The sequence below is a fragment of the Nilaparvata lugens genome, chromosome 3 (genome assembly GCF_014356525.2).
Source record: "Nilaparvata lugens isolate BPH chromosome 3, ASM1435652v1, whole genome shotgun sequence".
In the NCBI taxonomy this organism is placed as follows: Eukaryota; Metazoa; Arthropoda; class Insecta; order Hemiptera; family Delphacidae; genus Nilaparvata; species Nilaparvata lugens.
In genome coordinates this window covers 86,946,914-86,973,738 of record NC_052506.1, presented here as the reverse complement: position 1 = coordinate 86,973,738, position 26,825 = coordinate 86,946,914, and the positions used below count along the sequence as shown (strand labels likewise).

Genomic DNA, 26,825 nt, shown 5'->3' with positions numbered 1-26,825 from the left:
GATTCAATTCGGAGATCCGGAGAGTCACGGTGAGAGTTTCTGTCCTGGCTCGTCAATAACTGATTGATTAGATTTTGTGACTGTGTGAATAAATGAAATGAATAAATATAATATGTGTGAATAAATGAAATGAATAAATAATAGTGATGTAGGCTAGCCCCCTTTGGATACTCATCATGGTGATCACGTTGTCAAGGTGGCTGTATTAGCAACGAACTGTTAACAAGTAAATAATTAGTTAGAGTTTCATGAGATATGTTAAAAGATGATGTAGTATTTTATTTTTATCTCGTTCAATATTGCAAACTTTTAATAAATAAAGTGTTAATTACAAAAGCACATTTACAACAATAAGCACACATGAACACAGAGCAATATTGTCATTTACAAACGAGTTTTTTCAATTAATGGTATTTATTATTTGGGATGATTCAAACCACCAATGATTAGATTATGTAATCTCTAGCAGTTAACCCTTGCTCCGCAAGAGTGCATTTGAAAACTTGACGTAATGAAATCTTGAAGAATTGAAAATAGGCCTATCAGTTAATCATTCCAGCAGTTCAGACGTGATAATGCGTCAAACAAAATTTTACTATTCCGTACGTGTATAAGCCAGTTCTTTCTCTTATTATAGTATAGATTACCACAAGGTATGGATTGAACATTAACACGAAGTTAAATAATACATCCCATGAATTGTAGGGTGTAGCAAATTCAAAATACTTCAATAGCTATAATTTCCGTTGCTGTAGTTTGAAGTTGAAAGCGATAGTGTTTTTCTGGCATCTTTTAATGACATTTTTTCATTGAATTTATTTGAATCAATCCCTTAATTGAACGAGCGAAGCGAAGTTCAACTCTATACTTGATTTTCTTCAGTCTGTTTAGTGATTACTGACGAACTTTTGAGCAATCGACTGCAAATTTTCATCACAACTTCTTTCACAATATGCAAGTATATTTCTTTGTTGAAAGATTGGATTAGTGATATAGTTGTTTGGAAACTATCAATTATTATGTCGATGCTCAATACGTACAGAGCTGTTTTCAAATGTTAATTTTTCTTGTTTGAAAAAAGTATAGTAATCCTGATAATTTGGACTTGATGGGATCTGTCAGGACTAGTTGAGGTTGAGGTCCAAATAAGGCGGAAAACATCTAGAAATATATTTAGGGCCGGTTTCCGAGCTCGGGATTTAGCAAAGTTCTAGAATTTTCTGACACCAGCTGTTTGAAGTATAGAAATTACCTAAATCCCGAGGTCGGAAACCGGCCCTAAATATATTTCTAGGTGTTTCCCACCTTATTTGGACCTCAACAAGTCCTGACATATCCTATCAAGTCCAGATTTCAGGATTACTATACTTTTTTCAAACAAGAAAAATAAACTTTGAAAACAGCTCTATACGTATTGAGCATTGACATAATAATTGATAGTTTCCAAGCAACTTTATCACTAATCCAATCTTTCAACAAAGATCGTTAAAAATGATAAAATTGCGTCTCACTCGATAAATCTTAGTTGATTGTCTATCACAGGCAAGCATGGAGCTCCACCACAATTAAAATGTGTCCCGATTATTAATTGCTGCAAGTTAATTGAATCCACCAGGCACTTGAGCCTTCTGTGCACTCTGGTGCAGATTAAATTGAACAGAGAGCAAATTTTGGTATGCTCAGAATAATTGAATCTCATGAATCATTGTCCGAATTAAGTGAGATTTACTTTGTTTCATGGCCTTACTATACATTCTAGCTAGGAATATATTAATCTTTCAGCTGGTACTAGTGGACATTGATTAAATCATACAAAACGAGTTCTCATTTTTCACTTTATGGTTCACCAAAAATGTCGTTCTCTCATTTGCATTCCAATGGTTCAATGTGTATCAGGGGGGAGGGGATAGATTTCGCTCCACTCATTTATTCTTTTGGCATGAAGAAATATTATTCCATTTATAATACTGAATACCCTCAATATGGACAACATAAATTATTATCATTGTCAATATAACAATAACATAATGTAACTCATTAATAATGTATTGTATCGTTGTAATTCATTCTGTTCTATTTTTTGTATGTAAGTTCAGGTTGACTATATATTATAACACTCTCTAGATTTTCGAGAGCTGAGCCAACAATTAATAAATTATTCATGATAATTTTAACTGTTAAGTAAATTCTTTAAGTAAATTCAACAATGTAATAAACTGATAAGTGAATTTAACTGTTAAGTAGAAATAAAGTTCACTGATATATGTATATTTAAATTTCCTTGTCAAGCAGCCTCTTTGAGGTTCGCTTAAGGTAGCTTATTTATTCAATAAACGTTTTTTCTATTCTATTCTATTCTAATATTATCTGCAATTTGATCACATCATGTTATTCATCAAACAAAAATAAATGACTGCAAGTCAAAGTAAGATTGCACGGAAAATATTTCATTACAAAAACATAAAATGAGTTGAAAAACGAAATTAATTAAACGATCTTAATCCTCTTTAAAATCATCTAATCATCCAATGCCTTATTAGTGGTAATGCCAACTGAGATTCATCGAGTGAGACAAAATTTTATCATTTTTAACTTTCTTTTTTGAAAGATTGGATATTGATTAAATTGTTTGAAAACTATCAATTATTATTATACTACTGTATGGACTCTCCGTGTCCAGTACGAATATTTTTCTCGAATCAAGTAAAGTGAGTTTCTCTTGACATTAATAATTCCCTATCAAATTATGATAATCGTACCAATTGGAGATATAATTACTGTAGTTTTTTCATGTGAACCTCTCTGCTCACGTTAAAAAATTAAGTATGAAATTCCTCCTTTATTCAGATAGTACAGAAATATAAGGGGAGTAATAGGAGTTCTGAGAACTAATCCCTGTTTCGTGCAATCCAGGGTGATTGTCAACCCTTATCATTTGTAGTAGTCAAGCTACCTACAGAAAAGGGTTTGCTGAGGAGACTCTTTGAAGAACCCTTGACTACCCACCTAGAAAGAGGCAAGAACGGATTTTTAGCACCCATGAACTTGAATCTTATGTCCCCGTCTACTTATCTAGAGTGCTATAAAAAGGATTCAGGACCAGAGATCTTACTTTGAAGTGATTCACATCGACTTCTCCTCCAGAAACATGAGAAGTCGATATATTTTATAGATGCTCATGTTTTATGGAATGCGCCATAAACTACGAAGCTTGTTGGTCGAATATGAAAGGATAAGTTATTTCTAATATTTCTTTGGAAAACCTTAGAAGTACTGGAAACTCATCAATCATTCAATGGAAGACAAGCTTTATGGCTGATGTATCAAAATCAGGAAACTTTTATTTCAACCTCCTGTATCATGGATTTTCCAACATTCCAGGTGAACCTGTGTTTCAACAGGGAAATAACTGAATGAACTCACCATACATAGGGCTCATCCCTGGTGAATTTGAAAAATCACGATCTCTGATTTTTTTTTTGTAATGTTATATTAATTTTTCAAATATTCTTTTTTCGCACATTATTTATGTCTTACATCGTTTTGACATGAATTCTAATCGTAAATCACGCTATTAATGCTTCTATTCGCATTTCCTGAATTATGAAACGAAAATCTAATAATTGAATGTCTCATAAGATAATACAGTTGCCATCAATTAATTGAAACTAACCTGAGCCCATTTTCCTATTCTTTTGTGTCTGGAATCAATATATTAAATATTTTTCCAAAATGTTGCCGCAGGAACAGCTCAATCCTATTATATTAAGCGAGCAATTTCTGTATTTATATTTATCTGGTTATTTATGTTTAACGGATCTCGAAAGCGGCTCTAACGATTTTCACGAAATTTGGAATATAGTGGGTTTATGATATAACGATTCGATTGCACTAGGTCTTATCCTTGAGAAAACTCGCTGAACGACATTGAAAGGATAATTCATCCTTGGCTGAAACAGCTGTGGATCGTAAAAAAGTGAGTATGTGAAAAATCAAAATATCACATCCCCGAAATTCATTAGATGACGTATAGCCAGCTCTGAAATATAAACACGATAATTTTAGAGAATAGTGTTCTGTTTATCAATAAATAAAAATAACGAGGGAAGCTCGGTGCCCCGATATTAATTTGCTAAAATTATGTCATCTATATAAATAAAAATCGAGCCTCAAATTTCGACATTCAATAACTTTTCCATGTGTGCATCGAATCTGATGATTTTTTTATTTGTGTTCGTTATGTTCAGGACCAGGTTTATTGCCCATCAAATTTATAATCTGACTTCAGGACTCTTTCCTACGGTCCTTCAAATTTTACATGTAATCCTTATGGGAGAATATTTGTGAGCTGGCCACACACAGGAATAAAAATCAGCTGTTATAATCATTGCGTCATACAACAGCCGTCGGTAGATAGTAGGCTAGACAAGAGTGTGTGCTGCTCCATAACCACCCATGTATTTTATCCGAAACGCCTAAAAACAAAATGACTGTTCTGTGTATAACCATCCAGCAGTGCGGCCTAAGGTTAAAGACTTACATGATCTAAAGACATTGCTTTGTTTCGAATAATTGTGCTGTCTTCGGTGTTCAAAATTAATTGATTTTCAGTAAATTATTTATTTTGCAGTTGGAAAATTATCTATATAAATAAAATGCCGCAACGCGCTTCCTCAGGTGTGCATCCAGCTAAAGTTTGTCATGAGATGCATTAAACTATTTGGCGGTACGAAGTTCGCCGGGCTAGCTAGTCCTTAATACAATTTATTATCATGTTAGGACAGGTCAAGAGGTGATCATAGTTTGGCCACATCTCGACATCGCATTTCTAAGAGCTTGAACTTAACTGTACTGCTATGAAAACCTTATGAAAATAACTTTTCATAAAATTATCTATAAAAATCTCTTTTTTAGAGAGACTCTTCTCACAAGATCGTCCATTTTATAGGAAGTGAATCAACGATTAAATTGATTGGAGGGAAGTATTAATTTGTGAATCTTCTCTATTCAAGTGATAATAATGTGAAATATCTGTTCCATTTTGTGTTTTGAAGCATCTTAATTTGAAAATCTACTTTGTGAACATTTCTAAGGGCTGAAAAGTTTGTGAAGTGGAGAACTACAAGACTTAACCTATGTCGGACTATGTGTAACCATATCAAATTTTGGGAGAGAAATAGCACAAGATTATCTTATTTTTCCTCTACCTATCATTTTGATAATGCACTTATTGTATGAATGAATAGAGAATTCGAAGAAGTCGGAGGGTTAGAGTTTTCCATTTTTATAACTTATTTGTACTCCCAACAAGAGGAGACCTGAAGAGTTGAGTGTAGATTCTTTCAAGAAGGATTACTCTATTTGCTTGCATTCTTACATCTCATTTTTATTGTGTTACTTATGGGCATCCATTGATTTCAAATCCACCAAGAATACTCTATTCATCACTCGAGCATAATTAACATGGAGAAATGATAATAATAATGCCTGTAGACAAATAGCACAAGATCGTACATACATTCCAGAAGTACATAACAATAGTAGGCTTTTGATGTGCAGAATACAGCTAAAGGCCATCGTGATTTGCCGGACAGATAGCCGAGTTGACTAAGGCGTTGCACCCTTCAGTCTGCTAGTGCTACCTGGTCGCGGGTTCAAATCCCATCGAATAGGCATGGACGTTTGATCATCTCATAATTCACCCTCGCACTTCCCATTACCCACGCACTAGCAAAAAGTTCATGTGGGTATCATTCGTGAAAAAATCTGGTGTGGTACACTCACACAACTTTCCTTGCTCATTGAACTGTATTCAGGGGAATAACATAATGATGATTGGCGGCTACATATTTAAAACTACGATCATACTATTGTACCGTATATTAATGTTTCCAGAGTACATTTTCCTTTGTGTAAATTATTGTAAAATTCGATGATTTTTTAAAAGTCGTCTAAAAAACAGCTGTTCTAAGATGAAATATCTCGACTATGTGTTCTTTTGAATAAACTGCTCTATCTACCTACCTCATGCACGAGAAGGAGGCTACAAAGTCCATTTCTCAAGAATGGGGTGGACTCCCTTTTAGTTTCCCAGGAACGAGACTTATGCCAGTTGATAGAGCTGATAAATAACTATACAGGGTATAAATTTGAAAACCCAAAAATCATGTTTTTGGACTCAGGGGATCTGGAAACGTATAGAAAACTTGAAATTAGGGTACCTTAATTTTTTTGGAAAGCAATACTTTCCTAACGTTCAGGAACTTTGTTTGATAGAAAGTTCGTGTTAGACAATATAACAGTAAATAACTTCATGTCAAACATTTCTGAAGTGTATGATGTAGAGTTAGCATGAATGAAGACTGTTGTAAGGGTATCCAACTCAGTTCCAAAACATTTGCTGGCTGGAAAAAGGCTACCTTTGTAAAAGAGTTACCTTTTTTATCCCGAACAGTTCAAAATATTCTGTTGAAATTCCTTCACTTTGAGCTTCGAGCGAGAAACTTTGCTACAAGAATGCAAGCGGTCTCAGCAGGGTCGACCCTTGGATAGAAATTGGGATGTTCGCAGTGTGCAATATAATCGATATAGCTTTTCTCGGCTCTTGAGCGATCGTAATAGTGCGATCTAGACAAAAATAGACTCCAAGCACCAAGCTCCTTTTGTTATTTGCGGACTCTTCATTCCACCAGTTCACATTTCCTCTTGGAATATCAAAGCATTCGATAACCTTTCATCCACTCCTGGTTCTGTCGTCACTGACCAACCCGCTGCTTGTCTCTATCGCTCTCTCTCACTCTCTCAACCCACTGCTTCTCTCTCTCTCTCTCTCTCTCTCTCTCTCTCTCTCTCTCTCTCTCTCTCTCCTCTCTCTCTCTCTCTCTCTCTCTCTCTCTCTCTCTCTCCTCTCTCTCTCTCTCTCTCTCTCTCTCTCTCTCTCTCTCTCTCTCTCATGCACATCTTCATTTCAGTCTATCTCCGGATTTTCCCTGTCCTAATGGCTTTTCTACCTCACTCCTTCCCTCCACGTTTTTTCCTATCGTACCTTGTCACGTTTGCTCCAATTGAGCCCTGCGCTCGCCATATATGAGACCTCCATGCGGCCAAGCCAAGCGAAAAACTTCGAATAGATAGAATTGTTTGTGCCGGTTGTCATGGCAACTAGAACTTCAATCGTCCAAGCATGCATCAATCACTTGAATCTTTGGGTGACAGTGAACGGACGGATAAATGAGCTTATCTGCTCAAATATACATTCAGCGCTCATTTGAGATGCTTCATGAAGAAAAGCGGGTAATCGTTTTTCGAGCTCAGTGGGCAAAAGAATAGTAGAATTGGTCTCGAATAGAAACAGACTCAACAAAAAGCATCGCAGCAACCAGACCAGTGTTTAAAGATGGGAGTATCAGTGCTTTTTGCTAAATATTCATTCTCTAAAGGTGCGTACAGATATACGCGCCGCGAACATGAGCAATTCACTTTTAATCAGCTGACTATATCTGTATTTTTACAGAAACGGTAAGATACAGATATTAAAAGCTTGGCATCAGCTGATTAAAAGTGAATTGCTCATGTTCGCGGCGCGTAAATCATTGTTGCTTATGACGCAACACACACTGATTAGTCATTGCAATTAGACATGACTCCATAAGCAACTAAGTGAAGTATTGTGACTAAACGTGACTAGTCTTGTCTTGACTAATTGATGTGTGTTCAGCCTTAGTGTGAGAATTATGTCACTTCCTCTTTTCTATGATTGTGTACCGATAACATGCATCTTTGCCGGTCACGTTGGTCTAGTGGTCTGGAGAGTTTCAATCTTCAATCTAGTCGCTTTGACTAGTCGTGGTTTCTGGTAGGCATCGACGTTTGAAAATAATAATAATAATAATGCGATAGACCCTTTAACCCTATTGGTTGTGTCGAATTAGAATTAAAATTACAGAACTCTATTGACATAATTCATAATTGGTTATAACTAGTGTGATGGAAAGATAATGAATCTTCAAAATAATACATTCTTCAAAAGAATGTATCTTCTAAAATAATGTATTTTTTTAGAAATATCTAAAAGCAATAATTTTCAGAAACGGGCCCTGGCTTTTCTAGTAGAGACTTTCTAATACTTTAACTTGTTACATAAATGATTGGAAGTCTATCCACAGAATAATGTCACTGCTAATATATTTAGGTATCTCCTTTCAACATATTTTTAATTCTATTTTGGTTTTTCATCGTCGTCTAAAGCCGTCTATCATAATTCGAACTAGTTTTAAATATGACGGAAATTTTTTTATTGCAGATGATGCTGACACATGAGCTTTTTGTTTGTGCGTGGGTGATGGAATGAGTGAGTGGGTGATTGATGAGATTATTATTATTATTGTTATCAAACGAAAATCCAAATTAAATGCTGTAATCCACCCCGAAGACTTCTGCTTCTGCAAATATTGACAACATGGTAAACAGCTAGATGGAAATTCGATGAGCGCTACTATTCAAAAATTATTTGTCAGCCCGGGAATCGAACACAGTACCTCCTAATTGTCGGTCAGGAATGCATACCCTTACACCAAACTGACAATCTCTGGATAGCAGCGCTCATTTTATACGAAGTCATAGCGGCCAGCCAGTCTACAGATGGAAATTAGCATTCATTAGCATTTGAATAATTCAATATCTTTAATTTCCATCTGTGGTCTATCGCATCTTTAGATGAGCAAAGCCAACAGCTCTAGTTTGTTTAGAATGATTATGCATTTAAGGTGGAGACACGAATACCTGCATTGTTACTCAAGCATTGATCAGTTAATCTTTCTGGTTTGGTCGTTGTAGAGCTTAGGTTGTATTCAGGAAAAACGTCACAACTAATTGTGATGGAAGGTTTAAAGCGTGAGAAGTTCCTAAATCCTTTTTCCAGGAAGTGTTCCAGGATTAGTTTGTTGAAAAAGAAGATGCCAAAGATGGCACTGTCATCTGCTGGTGAAATTCTTATATACGTCAACAAGAACGTCACTTTTCTAGGTCAGGTAACATCCTCTCGTGAGTTCAAGCATTTAAGGGTGTTCAGCCGTTAAATTCACGCTGAATCGATCGCGCTTAAGCTACTCTCAATGGAAGATGGCGCGGAGCGGGATTCAGTGAGAGAGGAGAACCTATTCATCATGATATACAAAAAAGCATATCGGGCTACTCTATAAAAATGAGAGCCATCGATCTTGTGTGGAATGGATACACTGGGAATCATATCTCAACAATTCACTGCGGCAAATGTCCTTGCTACCTGCTGTCTTAAATCATTCCACGCTTCCACCTTTAAAAACAAAGAAGGAAGGCTTAGCTCAAACATAATTCCACAGAGCTCTCCAAGCTGTGGATTTAGTTTATCGCTGGTGGAATGTGGAATGACGATGTACTAGTATATTAGTAGCTCAAAAATCATTCTCAATCTTGCTTTCTTCTCATCAATATTTGTTTATTCATCATTATTCCCATAGCATATCTGTGAACTCTCGTGAATAGTTCTGTCAAACATCTTTCTGTTCATTGACCATTGGGATAGTGCGTGAATCTATTATATTTCGGAATATTCTTAGAATGTTTTTCCAACGAGAAAATAGGCCTGCATAGTATGCCAGAAAAATATGGTTCATATCTCCAGTTTGACAATTTAGGGACTTCCAATCTTACATTTCCAGATTATTTCGCGATAATAGTGTTGGTATTGTAGAATTCATCTTTTCTTTATATTTTGACGAATAGATAAACAAAAATAGACAAAATAATGTTTTGAACAAAATAGTGTCGTTTATTTTAGTGTATTTTAAATATTTTTTTTACATTAGTATAGATAAAATAATAAGGTAGTCCTTGTGCTATTTCTCTTCCAAAATAATAGGTGACAAAGTCCAAGATAAGGTTAGAATTTCACGTGTACAATTTTTAAATAATAAAGTTTAGTATGCCGATTAGTATCGGAGGAAAATATCACATTCTTTGGTTATAGATAAGGTTCGGTAATGTACATCCGTTATATCTATAGTTTCAGTGCACCATTAGTGTTACCTATACCATAATAAAGGAAAGAACTGGCTTATACACGTACGGGATAGGAAAGTTATGTTTGACGCATCATCACGTCTGAACTACTGGAATGACTCACTTGAAATTTCGCATATAAATTCTTAATTAACCGAGGATTTTCATATGCCTATTTTCAATTTTCCAAGATTTCATTACGTCAAGTTTTCAGTTTGTCAAGTTTTAAAATAAACCCTTGCGGAGCACGGGTTACCTGCCAGTCATATAATAAGAAAATCCTACTTCTACTATAATTTAAGTACTGTGATTCTACACCACTATTCAATTTTTCAGCTTGTCAAGTTTTAAAATAGACCCTTGCGAACCACGGGTTAACTTCTAGTCGATAATAATATTATCATGAAAACGCATTCGATTAGCCATTGATAAACCATTCAACTGAAGTTGAGAGCTTCTATGTTTCTATATATATATATAACTCTATGTTTATATGTACAGTATATATAACTCTACTTCTGAGTTAATTAGTATGAACTGTGAAACCAATAAATAATTAATCGTAGCAACTATTAATGCTCACAATGTATAGCTTAATTGTCTCCAATACAAGGCTATCATTTGGAATAATTCATTCTATTTCCATCGTACGACAGCCTGATCATTATTAGATATAGTTGCTAATGGAGCAATGTATTGTCGAATTCTACCCTGTAATATACATTCTATCATCTGGTGGACTACTATTTTCAGCGAATTGAATGAGTTTCGAGCTGTGTTTCAATTCCAAATATACGCAAGCCGTAATAAAGGTGAGTATGCTCTTTGTTCTATCCGGAAATTGGATATTGAACTGGCTCAGTGTCACCCCGTTGTGGTTGCAAACGGATGCTCACCCTTCTTCTCTTTAATATTTGTTTATTCAGCAGTATTCTCATATCATACCTGTGTCCTCTAGTTAGCTGCTCCCAGGATATGGTTCTCAACGTATTCTTAAAAATCTGGTGTGACGCACTCACACAACTTTCCTTGCAGTTATGAAAATTTATCACCTGACGCTAGTGTTCCCGCGCATCTCAAGTCTACTATTCAAAGATCCAAGCCAGCTGGTGACAGGACAATAAGGCTGGAGACACACGAAGTTTGCTATCTCTTCATAGTGAATGATTTAATAGAATCAACATTTGCCAACAGTTTGTAATTGAAATAATAACATTTTCTCGAATTTCGAGCTTAATTTCAATTTCAGGTGAAAATGTTACTGAACATTAATTGAAGAGATTTTCATGTTCGATCTTTTCCATTTGGAATTTTTCGTTTAGATTGTATCTAAAGCCTGATAATTGGGAATCTAAAATCAAACTTTGCATAAATGGGGCGGAGCTCCTGAAATTTTTACAGATATTGGACTTGTGGCAGTTGATAGAGCTTATCAATGACTGACTATTTTAGGTATAAATTTGATCAAAATCGTTGGAGCCGTTTTCGAGAAAATCGCGAAAAACCCTGTTTTTGACAACATTTTCACAATTTTATCCGCCATCTTGAATTGCATCAGATCGAAATTGCTCGTGTCGGATCCTTATATTGTAAGGACCTTAAGTTCCAAATTTCAAGTCATTCCGTTAATTGGGAGATGAGATAACGTGTACACAGACGCACATACACTCATACACACACACACACACACACACACACACCCAAAAACCACTTTTTCGGACTCAGGGGACCTTGAAACGTATAGAAATTTAGAAATTGGGGTACCTTAATTTTTTTCGGAAAGCAATACTTACCTATGGTAATAGGGCAAGGAAAGTAAAAACTCTAGCTTTGGATAACAAATGGCCAGTTTTCGACTCGAGATTTAGCTAAGTTCTAAACTTTCCCAGTCTAACTTTGGTCTCATCAATATTTCGTTATTCAGCATTATTCCCTTAGCAGATCTGTGGCCTCTCGTGAGCAGTTCTGAAGATACTCAACGTAATTTTAAAAACTCTTGCTTTGGATAACTTTGTGGAAATCTCTGTTATCGATCATGTATCAAATACCGTATTACTAATTCTTTCCCTCCTCAATCTATCGTATTGTTCACTCCTGATCGTTATTTATCCTTCTCCACACTACAAAATAATAATTCATTTTGACTCTTGAGAATGGACTGAATACACGAAAATAGTCGTGTCGGAAATTATATTATTTATAGGCGTGCTAGAGATTGTTTGTATTACTACTATATGTATTTTTACTTGAATGTTATCGAGAGTTCCCTCCACTTTCTCTATTGACTAGCAATACTGCTCTCTAAAAAAGATAATCTGATAAAATATGGTCCTCTCATCAATTTTTATAATCCAAAATCTCACATTATTATCAAGGTAACCATAAAAACTCTCTGTTCTGCTGAAAAAATTCCAGGAAGATGAAAATTTCGAAGGGTTTTCAGATAATAAAGAGAGCCCAGTTTACATAATCCAAGATTTATAAGGCGAGAGCGTGTTAGAAAAACAGACCGGTCCGAGGATTTGGAGTTTTGAAGGGATATTGGCCGTCGTCGCTTCCTATCTTTATTCTCTCAGGCTTTCTTTTTATTCCGAATCAAAGTGAATTTTTTTCTCAGAAAAGCTCCCAGCAACGTTGGCCATTTCTAGTTTTATCTCAAGTTTTCCCTGTGATGCTTATCGTACAAAAGTTATCTTTGCATTATGAGAATTATTACATAAGATTAGGTGGATTGTCTTTTTTCGTTAGGACTACTCTTGAATAAAAATAACAAAAAAAAATGTTTTCAATTACTTGATAATGGTATCATGGCCGAAACAATACGACACCTAAGTAAACAATTTAAAAAAAGGGTTTTTAGATTTTTCAATTACTTGATAAGGGCATCATGGCCAAAACATGTCGTAAGTAAACAATTTAAAAAAATGTAATTTTATTTGTTATTTCTAATTGGTGGATTGTATGTTAGTAAAGATTAATTAACCGAGCGAAGTGAGGTCTAAGATTCAAGTCGACGGTTTGGCATTTCTCTTAATGTTTAAATGTTTGAATGTTTAAATGTTTGAATGTTTAAATGTTTATATGTTTTTATGTTGCGCATTTACGGCGAAACGCGGTAATAGATTTTCATGAAATTTGACAGGTATGTTCCTTTTTAAATTGCGCTTCGACGTATATACAAGGTTTTTGGAAATTTTGCATTCCAAGGATAATATTTCCAAGGAAAAGGAGCCTCCTTCATACGCCAATATTAGAGTAAAAATCAGACTATAGAATTATTCATCATAAATCAGCTGTCTAGTAGACTATAATACTACCCGTTCAAAAACATCGAACATCTTGAAAATGTATCTTTCCATCAACGTTGTAGACAGTTGCAGCCAGACCTGATAACAGCGTTCACACTCACATTCTGGGACGACACGTCACGGTACGATAGGACAGAAAGCTCTAGGTTTATTTAGGATTTTTTGTAGACATTTTAAATTGATAAATTATTTATTAATTTTTGAGAAAACATAACAACAGGTCAATGTAACTTACTGAGCGTGAGGTCTACTGTTCACAGAACTACTAGTTTAGTATAGTTTTATATTTTGTTGTTTTGATTTCAGTAAGTATATTATATCGATTCTTGAATTTTATACACTTCATTGCTCAAGATTCTATAACTACTTTGAATTGTATTCAGAAGGAAAAAATAAATTGAATTGAATTATCCTCTCTCGCTATCAATTCTATCCTCTCTACGCTCAATAAGAACGGGACCTATTTCGATAGAAAAAAAACGGAATGTGAATTAGGGGAGAACTCCAAGTTTAATTTATCTAAAATCAGAGATTAAATTGAAATCAATAAATTATCATTCAATCCTCTCCACGAATCAATAGAAACGCAGTAGAGCTTGAGTTTAGCAATAAAGAACCATCTAATATGTAGATAATAGATAACAATGGAATCGTTTACGCTATTGTTTCTCTACTACGCTACTTTAGACTATTGTTTTTCTATGATAATATTATTGAGTGATACAATTTTATTACATGGAATCATTCGAATTATGTATATATTTTAGTCACAGGTAGCCTGAAGCTCGTTTCCCACATAACTCTATCAGTTTACATGTCCGGTACAGTGAAATTATTATTAACATGAGTTCTAATGGGACTATTCTCACTCAGCCATGCCGAGCAACTATGAATAGCCCCATTAGAACGCATGGGAATGATTTTTTCACTGTACCGGAGACTTACACTGATACTGACATGTTGCAATTCAACTTGGCTCCTTGTTTCGGCCTGTTAGTGGGTTATGAACCGTGGTGATGGGGGAAAGGAGATATTTGGTATCTCACGGAAACATTTTTCCTGTTTGCCTATTAAACTAATTCTAATAATAATAATTCTCATTCTGATAAAAAGGAGGCTATGTAAACATTATTAATTTATACTCAAATAATGCAAGTTATTGAAAAAGTCATATCATTGTGGAATGTTAAAAGTTGATTGAAAATTGTAAATATTGTCAGAGAGGAATCAGGTGATTTCACAAGTGATGTTTGTGAATTCCCTCATTTTGAAGGTGTTCATTCCATATATTAGCAGTTTTGAACACTTTATCATCGAGCTTACCTTTTTGAATTTATACTCATCCGAAAGCTTATAAAATGGAGAAGTTTTTGGAATATTGAAACTACTATAATTACTCGGAGAAAAATCGAGAAAAAACGGTTTGAAATTTGACTTTGGATTTGAAGAATAGCATTTTTTCAAGTTTAAGCTCTAATAAAAAACTACAAAATATTTAACAAAAATAAAATTACATTAATTTTGTTAGAAATGTTTTTCTCTTTCCAACAATACCCTTGAAATTGAAATTCGACAAGTAGTTTTCGAGTTATTGAGTATTTAATGACCGGAAGTAGGTATATTCTGAAAATATCGAAAAATCGATATATCTCGAAAACTAAGGTCGATAGGAAAAAAGTTTACTGAACATTTTTTGTCAAAAATTTCAAGTAGAATCTATGGTTATGAGTAGAATCACGTCTGAGCTACTGGACTGATTAACTTGAAATTTTTCATGAAGAAATTAATTTACCAAGGATGGTTATAATAGGCTTATTTAAATTTTTCAAGATTTCTGTAAGTCAAGTTTTTAATAAATTAGACCCTTGCGGAGCACGGGTTACCTGCTAGTCATATAATAAGAAAATTCTACTTCTACTATATTCAAGTACTGTGATTCTACCCTACTTACACCATAAATTTCGAATCACTCACAAAATTGCGTGTTATTCGCGTCAAAGAAAACAGTGCTGGGAGAAAGCTAAGCGATAAATTGCGTTGTACTTTCATTTGGCGAAAACAAATGGCGAAGACATGGCTGTGGCCTCGGACATTATTTGTCCGCTCTAGACAGACTTCAACGTGGTGTCTTGGTTCATTTCAGCCATCAGTCATGATGTTCCTGCACCCTGAGAAACAGCATATGGAACCGTTTTCGCCATAACCACGGCTATTCATCTTCCATTAGAATAATGTCCAAGATGGTAGAGTCACCTTTCACATAACTACTAATAACACTACCACATTACAATAAGATATTACAATGTCTTGATAAAATTTGATTTTTAAATTCAAAATGAGAATTTATATAATAAATTACCAATCTTGGGCATTTTTCCCCTTAGTTGGCCTATCCAAAAGAAAAAAATGTCCGAGGTTGGTAGAGACACTTTTATCTTAACTCCTATAGTGAGGTCCACGTTATAATGGCAGTGGCACGTTATAATGGTATTGCTATCATTGTCTATCATTCAACAAAGCGAATAGCGCTATCTCTTTCTCGCTTTGCTCTGTTGCCAGAACGTCTTTTAACAATGTAGAATTAATATTTAATTAACAAAATATCTCATCTTAACTATGAAAATTCATTATGGAATCATTGAAAAATATAATCTCTTTCTTAATAAAATATAATTGATTATTTCAAACGAGAATGAACAGTTACAATTACATCAATAAACCTGTATCAGCTAACGTCTGTTGAAGGCATTGACAAGACAGAGAATATGCAACGTTGTTCTTCTATCTTCCTCCACTGCCATTATAAGGTGGACCTCACTATAATAACACTACCACATTTCAGTATAAATACAATGTACTATAAAATACATACTTCGAGTTCAAAATAAAGAAAAAATTAATAAAATTCAAATTCTCCAACGCTCATTTCATACTTGAGGGTTGAATCTTCAAATGGATTCTCCATTTCTAAAATTTCTATAGAAACTGTCTAAAAGTTTTATAGAAACTAAGACCTGGGAACATACTGTTCATTTATTCATTCACTCATTCATTTCATTCACAATCAGAGGACCGGTTGCACAAAAGCCGGTTAAATCTTAACCGTGATTAATATCACGAGAACCAATCAGAGAAGGCCTTTTTGATAAGACGGCTTCTCTGATTGGTTCTCGTGGAATTAATCGCGATTGAAATTCAAACGGCTGTTATGCAACCGGGCCAATGTATTATGAAATATAACTTCGAGTTCAAAATGAATATTGATAAAATTCAAATTTTCCAACGCTCATTCCATACTCGAGTGTAAAATCTTCAAATGATGAACTTTGGATTCTCTTTTTCTAAAATGTCTATTATTTATAGAAACTGAGACCTGGAGGACATACTATTGAATATTTAGAAATACAATATCCTAACATGAGCATAATGTGAAAGGAAAATGAAATAATTCTTTCTTTATTAAGTCCTCTCTACCACTCATCCTTGAGTACTTGATTAAAACACATGAATTCATCAATCAAACTGAGCACAAATCTATGATTCATATCTTCAGTCAAATGGAAATAAACACTTTAGAACTGATTGATGAAATAAAAAACTATTTGACACATAAGCCTTGAGGTAATACATTGGAATTGGAAACAATAATCAAACAAACAGTAATCGTGAAAAGCTTGATGAATTAATGTAGCTTGGTAAATTGAAGTAGCTTTGATGAGTATCATTTTGACTTTGTTATTCAGCAATATAGAGAACGGTTGTTCTGTGTAATTAGTAGAATCACTCAAACAATGTATATTATTTTTCTCAATCCAATTTTAACTATAACTTGTATTAAAATCGTTAATTTTCGTTCAGTTTATGCTCTTGAATGCCAGTACTATGTCACATGAGAGAAGTTGTGAAGTGGGTAGAAGTGCATGAACTACCAATTATCACTGTGCCCACAATATGACCTTTGAAATACCACCCTCTGGCTTGTTTACGCTACACATGCACTGCTTTTCAAAACAATACTTAATTTCAAGCTCGCTATAATATAGGTACTGTTTATTTGACATTTATATCGCTATAAACTATGAGGCATCAGTATTTTCATCTCCTTTGTCAATTTAAGTAATGCAAATAACAGTTATTATCATAATTATCAATCTATTATCACGATGATATTATTCCATCATTTTTCTATTAATCCAGGTAGAATCCAGACTGTCAGTAAACGAATGCACGGATGCTTTGATCTTCCATGTATAAATGGATAGTAATCCTATTATATTAAGCGAGCAATTTCTGTATATCTGTTTATATTTTTGTATCTGGTTATTTATGTTCAACGGATCTCGAAAATGGCTCTAACGGTTTTCACGAAATTTGGAATATAGTAGGTTTATGATATGAAAATTCGATTGCACTAGGTCTCATCCCCGGGAAAACTCACTGAAGGACATGAAAAGGATAATTCATTCTTGGAAAAACAGATGATGATTTATTTTTCTGTCGATAACAGAAGATGCTTGTGCCTGAGTGGGAGATCAGCTGTGTAATCAATTAACTTACCGTATCTTGCGAGAAATCTAGAAATTTTGACTCGATCAAAATAATTTGATTTGTTGACATGAGATGGTATATATCATAGTATTCAAAGTTGATCATTATTTTATAGTTCTAAGTGATTAGTTATTTCTTATATTATTCTAGATTAGTTATAAGTGAGCGTTATTTTGTTATTCAATTTGGTATGTAAACAATCTAAATTAGAACTTTTATGTTTTCAAATATTTTGACTGAAAATTTGACCTGAATTCAAGTGTATGGAACATAACCTACTTTTTAGAATATTTAGAGTGTATAAATCAAAATTCGGGGAAGAAACAGTTTTGGGCTGTGCCTGTTAGTCCTTCCCCAGTCATTTTAAAGAATTGAGTTCTGTTTATCAATAAATAAATAACGAGCGAAGCTCGGTGCCCCGATATTTACGTATAATTCGAGAACTATTCCTCCAAATAAAAAAATATGAAAAAGTTTCAAGTACTATACAGTGTACAACTAAATAATCCAATGTACGCCAAGTCCAATTAATTTTTTCTTTTCACACATATTATGCCTAGAATGACATTATCACACTGAATAGAACCAACTTGATATTGTCTAAACCACTCATTATTAAAACAATTTGAGCTACTAGTTACGTATACCATTATCAATCTCTAGTAAACATTAAGCAGAATATTGATAAGCATAATATGATATTATTTGGGTGAAGCTCTACGATTGGTCATTAGCTGTTAATCAATGATGGTTAAGGTCTATGTTATTCATTGGCCAAGATAGGACACGTCCAATATGAAATATGGTCATCAGAATCGATAAACTACAACCAATGAAGAGAAACCCAACAACAAAGTCAAATATAAGAAATGGAATGAAATAATATAAAATTTGAAAACCATAAAACACGAAAATAGTAGTACAAAAATTTCAACTATTCTTCCATAAAAGGATAATATACAATGTGAACACAAAAATACAAAAACTACAACCATTCTTCCATACTTTCTGATATTATCCGTTTGGTTTTGTTAGTTACTACGTACCTCTTCATTAGTAATGTTATTGTCACATATTATTGAAACAATTTGATATACTATTTCATATTATACCATTATCAATCTCTATTAAACGTGATAGTTTCTTGATCCATTCGAGGATGCGAGTTGCGATGTAATAACACACTTTTTTCTATGTATTTCACATGACATGCAGTCAAATATTCAAGTATATAATATGAGAAATAGAATTGAAGAATATACAATATTAAAAAACCGTTAAACACGAAAATATACCTACAAAAACTACAAGTATTCTTTCATAAAAGAATAATATACAACGTGAACAACTATTGTGCAACTATTCTTTAATAATAGAATAATATATAATTTGAACACAAAAATACAAAAACTACAACCTTTCTTCCATTCTTTCTCATATTATCCGTTTGGTTTTGTTAGTTACTAGGTTTCTGTTTATTGGTTGTTGTTGAACTGTTGTAAGACCATATTCGGAATACTTGGGCGTGTCTTATCTCGGCCAATGGCAGTAGAGCTCAACGTTCATTGGTCAACAACTAATGATCAATAGTAGAGCTTCACCCATGTTGAAGCTTTCAGTCTACTAGAGATTGATAATTTTGTAATAACTGAAACAAGTATCTCAATTTTGTTTCAATAAATTAGTGGTTCTCACAATATCAAGACGTTTTTATTCATAATAACTTCATAATAACGTATCAAGTAGTTTCATTCAATATGGATATCTACCATATTATAAACTACCATCAACTTCATATTAGCGTATCAAGTGGTTTCATTCAATATGGATATCTACCATATCATAAACTACCATAAACTTCATAACAACTTCATATTAACGTATCAAGTGGTTTCATTCAATATGGATATCTACCATATCATAAACTACCATAAACTTCATAACAACTTCATAATAACGTATCAAGTGGTTTCATTCAATATGGATATCTACCATATCATAAACTACCGTCAACTTCATATTAACAACTTCATAATAACAACTTTATAACAACTTCATATTAGCGTATCAAGTGGTTTCATTCAATATGGATATCTACAATCTACCATATCATAAACTACCATAAACTTCATAACAACTTCATATTAACGTATCAAGTAGTTTCATCCAATATGGATATCTACCATAACATAAACTTCCATAACAACTCAGAAAATTATCAGATAATAATTCAAAACCGAAACCCCATGACCGAACCTAATTTATAACCTAAGAACTCAAAATTTGCTGGGCCTCATTAAAATGGTAATGGCATTAATTAATTAATGATGAAGTATTTTCATATCTAGCAAGTGAATCATAGATAGTATAGGAAAGCCTCACCGACCGATAGCTACTTGAGAATTGAATTATTAATGCTGGCAAATTGACGCAACCGCAGACACGGCAAGTACAATGTCTCTGCTAATTGACCGAAACCGACGTTGGTTATATAGACATGTGTCGCTGGTTATTGATAGTGCGTTTCCAACTTCGTAACGCACGTTTTAACGTTGATCACTCTGTTGATTAAATAATATGGTCAACTTTTGTTGGTTAACTTTTCAAATTACGGTCGAACCTTCCAGAACATAGAGCCTTCCAGAGCGTAAAACCTTCTATAGTGAGGTCCACGTTATAGTGGCAGTGTAGAAAGATATGAAAATAAGGTCCACGTGATGATTGATTGATTGAGTACTTTATTTATTTAGATTACAATATATACTGGCTTTTACACTTATATACAATAGCTTACAATACAGCAAAATTATTGATGAATTTACAAAATATAAATTAAGAAAATAATTCTGTGGGTAGATGACACAAGCTGATAAGTCATGATTTGTAAACTTTTCAGGAGAGCAATTTGAAAGTTTGGCATAGCTGCAAAAATTATATCATATTTAATAAACATTAATCATATTTTTTCTTACCCATTTTACACTAATATAATCAGCTGATCTTTACTTTACTTTACTTTTACTATTGACTACTTTGACTATTTAAATATAAAATATCAAGGAATAAAACATTTATTTAAATTAACTATTGAGAATTTTTGCAAGTGATGTCAGAGATATCATGTTTTGCCATCTGCCAAATGTTTCAAATCACAATGTAACAGTATAGGAAAGATCTTAAAAATCGATTATTTAGAAATTTGAATATATTTTTTGACAATAAATTGATATTATTTACAAGTATTGATCAAGTTAACCAAACTTGAACTGTTTGCAAAGTTGTATGGGTTATGTAGTTCTCAATATAGGTTATTGATTTTTAGATTTTATAATAGCCTACCAGTACATACACTTATCAAATTCTGCCATCTTTTGATAATTGGATTATAATACAAACCGGTAGAAGAGTGTTGAGATATATGTACTTATCAGTATTTGTCAACTTACAGATTGGAGGAAAATGCTCCATTGCTTGAGCAAGGCCTATATCTCAGCTATCTACAGAGATACAACATATTTAGTTATACCATCTTATAGATCTAATTTTTCTGAACACAACCATATGCATAACTCAATATGGTCAAAAATGTGACTTATCAACTTGTGTCATCTACCCACAGAATTATTGAGCTGTATATGATTTAAAAAATGCGTCAAGTTCGAACGCGACGTAAGAAATTGATAAATGGGGTTAAAAATGAGAAAATTTTCTATAAATTAAACACGTTTATGGTATTGTTTTAAATGAGTATATTATAGTAGGACGTCTAGTAGGAATAGCAGTGTTTGACAAATTCTGATATTACACTGCCCTCTCGGTTTCTATAAATTAATATTATGTATAATTTCTGCTTATTTCTCCTCTTCATTGATGATCCTTTTTTATTTTATTTATTTATTCATAATTTTTACAAAGTAGCACTGATTGGGAGAGAAAAACTAAGGATATTTCTTGTACTATTACTCTCCCAAATTCCGAAATAGGGTTATGGTTTCACTTTTCTAAAATTTAGTCCATTCTTACTAAAAAACAACGAAAACTAATACTAAAACTTTGATTTAGTGTTCATTGTCTGTCTCATATTATTAATTGGAAGGTATTTGGTTGGATGATACTTTATTCTCAATCCTTATAAATATTAAATAATGATATTTGGTTGGAATGAGAATCCTTATGTCATTCTGTAAACCGGGTCAAACTGATGCTTCTCGGAAATCGGTTATGCAGAACTTTTGAAAGAACTGTCTGTGTATCGATTGGTCGACTTTCCTTCTCTCTCACTCACTTCATCTCGACGCCATTCTCTCCTACTCCCTCTCCATTCTCTTTTGGTGCTCCACTGCCTTGATTTTTCTTAGAGACTTTATAACTATCAGTAGTTGGATTTTCTCAATGAGTTCTCCAACTCCCTCTTCGACTGCAACTCCAGACCTGCTCTTTGAATTCAATATAAAGTTGAGACTTGGTGGTGAATCTCTTGGGGTAGTTTTTCTTTATCTCCGCAACTTGGTTCGATTTCCATCTATCTAAAAATTACACCAACTCATTTACCTGTGAACTTCAAGGTGATTATTCTAGAGGTGTGCTCGTAAAACGTATAAGCACGGAAGGAGGAAACCACTGGTATAAGAGTTCTCTACTCCGTGGTATAAGCTTCTTTTCGACAGAGTAGAGTAGAGAACCAATTCAGGGTGAGAGGAAACTTAGAAGCATGTCGGCAGAATAAATTTAAGATGGTTCTGATTTATCGGCTACTTAGTAGACACTCCTCTGAAAGAACACAGTTCTATTTCCTTTTTTCTGTGTTCCTACTAAGTTTCGAGTTTTATACTCCACAAGAATTCTTGAAAGCGTGAAAAACGTAAACCATGTAAAGTTTTAAAATGTATTTACACACTTTTAAAAAATATTACACCAAATTTAAAATGTATTTACACACTAGAATCAGAAATACTGATATAAGACAGGTTTTATTGGTTGCTCCTCTACATGAAAGAATTATTCAAAATAGACGCAACTGGTGCAGTCATTTGGATAGAATGCCACCTGGAAGAATTCCCGTTGTAGTCCAAAACTATAGACCTACAGGAAAAAGAGATGTAGGGAGACCAAGAAACAGATGGGTACCGGAACAGGTTCATTAATAAACCTAATCCCTGAAGTGAAGATGATGATGATGATGTATTTACACACAGCTATTTCCCAGTTTTTTTTTTAGATTTATTAAGTATATTCTTGAACCATTTTGAATTAATCATTGTGATTCTTGAATTAATCACAAGTTTGTGTTTCTTCAATGGTCCCAAATTTTCCTACCTAAATAACTCAATATTTTTGAGGTAATCTAGTGGAATATTTCTAATCAATAATTATCAATCCAAGCCATCTGAATTCACCATTTATGGTTTTCATGCTTATTTTTGACTAAAATTTTATAAAACTTCTACACGTGAAATTCTAACCTTGTCTTGGACTTTGTCACCTGTAAATTTGGAAGAAAAATAGCACAAGGACTACCTTATTATTTTATCTTTCAATGTTATTACATTAGTGTCATTTGCATTGAAAATAAATAAATAAAATTCTCCGACTCCATTGAGTGCTAGACCACTAATCACAATCATAGAGAAAATATAGCGTCATATTATCACAGATGTCACATTTCTTTGTCTGTGTAACATGTTTATGCTATATCCTCTCCATGTCTCCAATTTTGATCTTGCACTATGGTTTCTGTGGCTTGAATAATTCAGTAGTTTGATTTCGCACGTCCAACATTTATCCTGCAAAATAATCAAGCTGTGCAACGCATGATTAAATTTCACGCGGCGGATTTAAAATACACTTAAAAATTCTGATAAGAGAATAGGAGGCTGAAGAATGACGCTCGGATTATGGAAGCTTGGGAAGGGCTATTTCAAAATTGGAATAGCAAAGTTCGTTAGCGAGCAAAATGTTGACTTTCCCCTCCCCATCATTACTCCGCCACAACTATTTCGCCTCCCCCCCCCCCAAACACCTCTCGCTCAACTTGTTACCACGCATCGTGACGTAGCCGGTCTCTACTCTAATATTTGTAGTATAATTTTCTGAATCAACATTCATGTCGGTGTAGGTTCTCACAGTGGGCTTTCTATCGGTTTCTGTTTCATTTTTTGGAATCGATACCTTGCTGATAACTCGCTGTTTATTTGAAAATGTTGGTTTGAAATTGACCGACCGCATCATGGCTTATTGTTTTTGAGAGGAGGAGGAAGAAGAAGAAGAAGAAGAAGAAGGAAGAAGAAGAAGAAGAAGAAGAAGAAGAATAACGATTTGCTTCCATGTGTGGTCATGGTATGATTTTTATTAATATCACAAAATGTTGTTAACTTTTCTTTCCCTTTCTCTGTCTTGACTGCTGCTCGACCACAGATGCTTTTCATAGCAATACAATTATTTTTCATTATTTATACTATTATGTGATATAATTATATTTTTATTCTGTCACAAAATATTCTCTTTCTGAATAGCGTGTGCTTCAATTGGATTATAATTCGAACTGGATTTTTGTTTTAGTAAAATCATAGCAATGCAATTTTTGTTAATACTTTATACTTTCATGTGATCTAACGATATATTCTATTCTGTCGCAGAAGATTCTATTTTTTAATAACATGTGCTTCAACTGGATTACAATTTGAACTGGATTTGTGTCTTAGTAAAATAATTAAAGTTCATGGAAAATAACACTGTTTCGATTGAATAATCTTTCAAATCATCAACATCTTCACTACAGGGATTAGGTTTATTGATTAACCTGTTCCGGTACCCATCTCTTTCTTGGCCACCCTACATCTCTCTTTCCAGTAGGCCTATAGTTTTGCACTTCAAGTGGCATTCTTCCGAGGAAGCATTCTATCCAAATGACTGCACCAGTTGCGTCTATTTTGTATCATTCTTTCATGCAGAGGAACAACCGATAAAACCTGTCTTATATCAGTATTTCTGATTCTATCAACTCTAGTGCAGCCAAATACATTCCTTAGAAATCTCATTTCTGCAGCTTGTATTCGACTGTTCATTCTCCGTGTGTGAATCCAATTCTCACTTCCATAGAGGAGTGTCGGAACTGCAATAGTATTATAAAACTTCAGTCTCGTTTCTTGTCGTGTTTTATTTTTGAGGTTTCTATGTATAGTGCCACATATTTTCTGGAACTTCGAAATTGTATTGTACTCATTAAATTTCTGCATCATATGTTACATCATTACCAAGATAGTTGAAATGTTTCACTTCTTCTATTACTTTTCCATTTAATTCTACTTTTGTTCTGATTGGATATTTTCCTTTGAAAGCCAAAGCTTTTAAGCCTTCCAAATATGTGAATTGGAATTAATGATTTAGTATGTTGCTTTATTTGATGTAATAATTGTTTTGTTTTTCTTTAATTTGTAGGGTCGGTCTCGCAGCCTGACGCAGATGGAGGCGCTAGAGCCTGAGACGGTGTTCAGAGAGGAGACGAGTGCTGCAGCGGCTGCTGCAAGGCTAGAGGTGCCCCCTCCCTCCCAGCGCAGGCGGCCGCTAGCTCGATCTCAGGTTAGACTTGGATCTAAATGTTACACTTTGAATTTTATCAATATTTTTTTGAAATTTATTTTCCCAAAAAAACATACACAGTTATAATAATTGACCGAGCGAAGTGAGGTCTAAAGGTGCGTACAGATATACGCGCCGCGAACATGAGCAATTCACTTTTAATCAGCTGATGCCAAGCTTTTTATATCTGTATCTTACCGTTTCTGTAAAAATACAGATATGATCACTGATTAAAAGTGAATTGCCCATGTTCGCGGCGCGTATATCTGTACGCACCTTTAGATTCAAGTCGACGGTTTGGCATTTCTCTTATGTTTAAATATTTATATGTTGCGCATTTTCGGCGAAACGCGGTAATTGATTTCCATGAAATTTGACAGGTATCTTCCTTTTTTAATTGCGCGTCGACGTATATACAAGGTTTTTGGAAATTTCAAGGATAATATAAAAGGAAAAAGGAGCCTCCTTCATACGCCAATATTGGAGTAAAAATCAGACTATAGAATTATTATTCATCATAAATCAGGTTTCTGTGGCTTGAATAATTCAGTAGTTTGATTTCGCACGTCCAACATTTATCCTGCAAAATAATCAAGCTGTGCAACGCATGATTAAATTTCACGCGGCGGATTTAAAATTCACTTAAAAATTCTGATAAGAGAATAGGAGGCTGAAGAATGACGCTCGGATTATGGAAGCTTGGGAAGGGCTATTTCAAAATTGGAATAGCAAAGTTCGTTAGCGAACAAAATGTTGACTTTCCCCTCCCCATCATTACTCCGCCACAACTATTTCGCCTCCCCACCAACCCCCAAACGCCTCTCGCTCAACTTGTTACCACGCATCATGACGTAGCCGGTCTCTACTCTAATATTTGTAGTATAATTTTCTGAATCAACATTCATGTCGGTGTAGGTTTTCACAGTGGGCTTTCTATCGGTTTCTGTTTCATTTTTTGGAATCGATACCTTGCTGTTTATTTGAAAATGTTGGTTTGAAATTGATCTGCCGCATCATGGCTTATTGATTTTTGAGAGGAGGAGGAATAAGAAGAAAAAGAAGAAGAACAAGAACAAGAACAAGAAGTAGTAGTAAAAGAAGAAGAAGAAGAAGAAGAAGAAGAAGAGAAGAAGAAGAAGAAGAAGAAGAAGAAGAAGAAGAAGAAGAAGAAGAAGAAGAAGGAGAAGAAAAAACAACAAGAGGAAGAAGAAGAAGAGAAAGAAGGAGAAAAATAAGACGAATAACGATCTGCTTCCATCTGGTCATGGAATGATTTTTATTAATATCACAAATAATAATGTTGTTAACATTTCTTTTCCTTTCTCTGTGTTGACTGCAGATCGACTACACTAT

The 26,825-nt window shown here is 34.0% G+C and overlaps 1 protein-coding gene across 12 annotated transcripts in view; it reads left to right on the top strand.

The window, feature by feature from the left end:
* The window catches only part of LOC111054844 (pleckstrin homology domain-containing family G member 5), a 322,094-nt gene that overhangs the window by 147,116 nt on the left and 148,153 nt on the right, over positions 1–26,825 (top strand). For 9 of the 12 annotated variants that reach the window (XR_005570947.1, XR_005570946.1, XM_039424915.1 and 6 more), the window contains one exon: positions 25,332–25,472. The exons of the other annotated variants lie outside the window; for them this stretch is intronic. Coding sequence is in view for 7 of the 9 variants with exons in the window: in XM_039424915.1 (XP_039280849.1) it covers positions 25,332–25,472 (141 nt within the window). In the remaining 2 variants the exon portion in view is untranslated. The remainder of the gene's footprint in view (positions 1–25,331; positions 25,473–26,825) is intronic. 12 annotated transcript variants of the gene reach the window in all.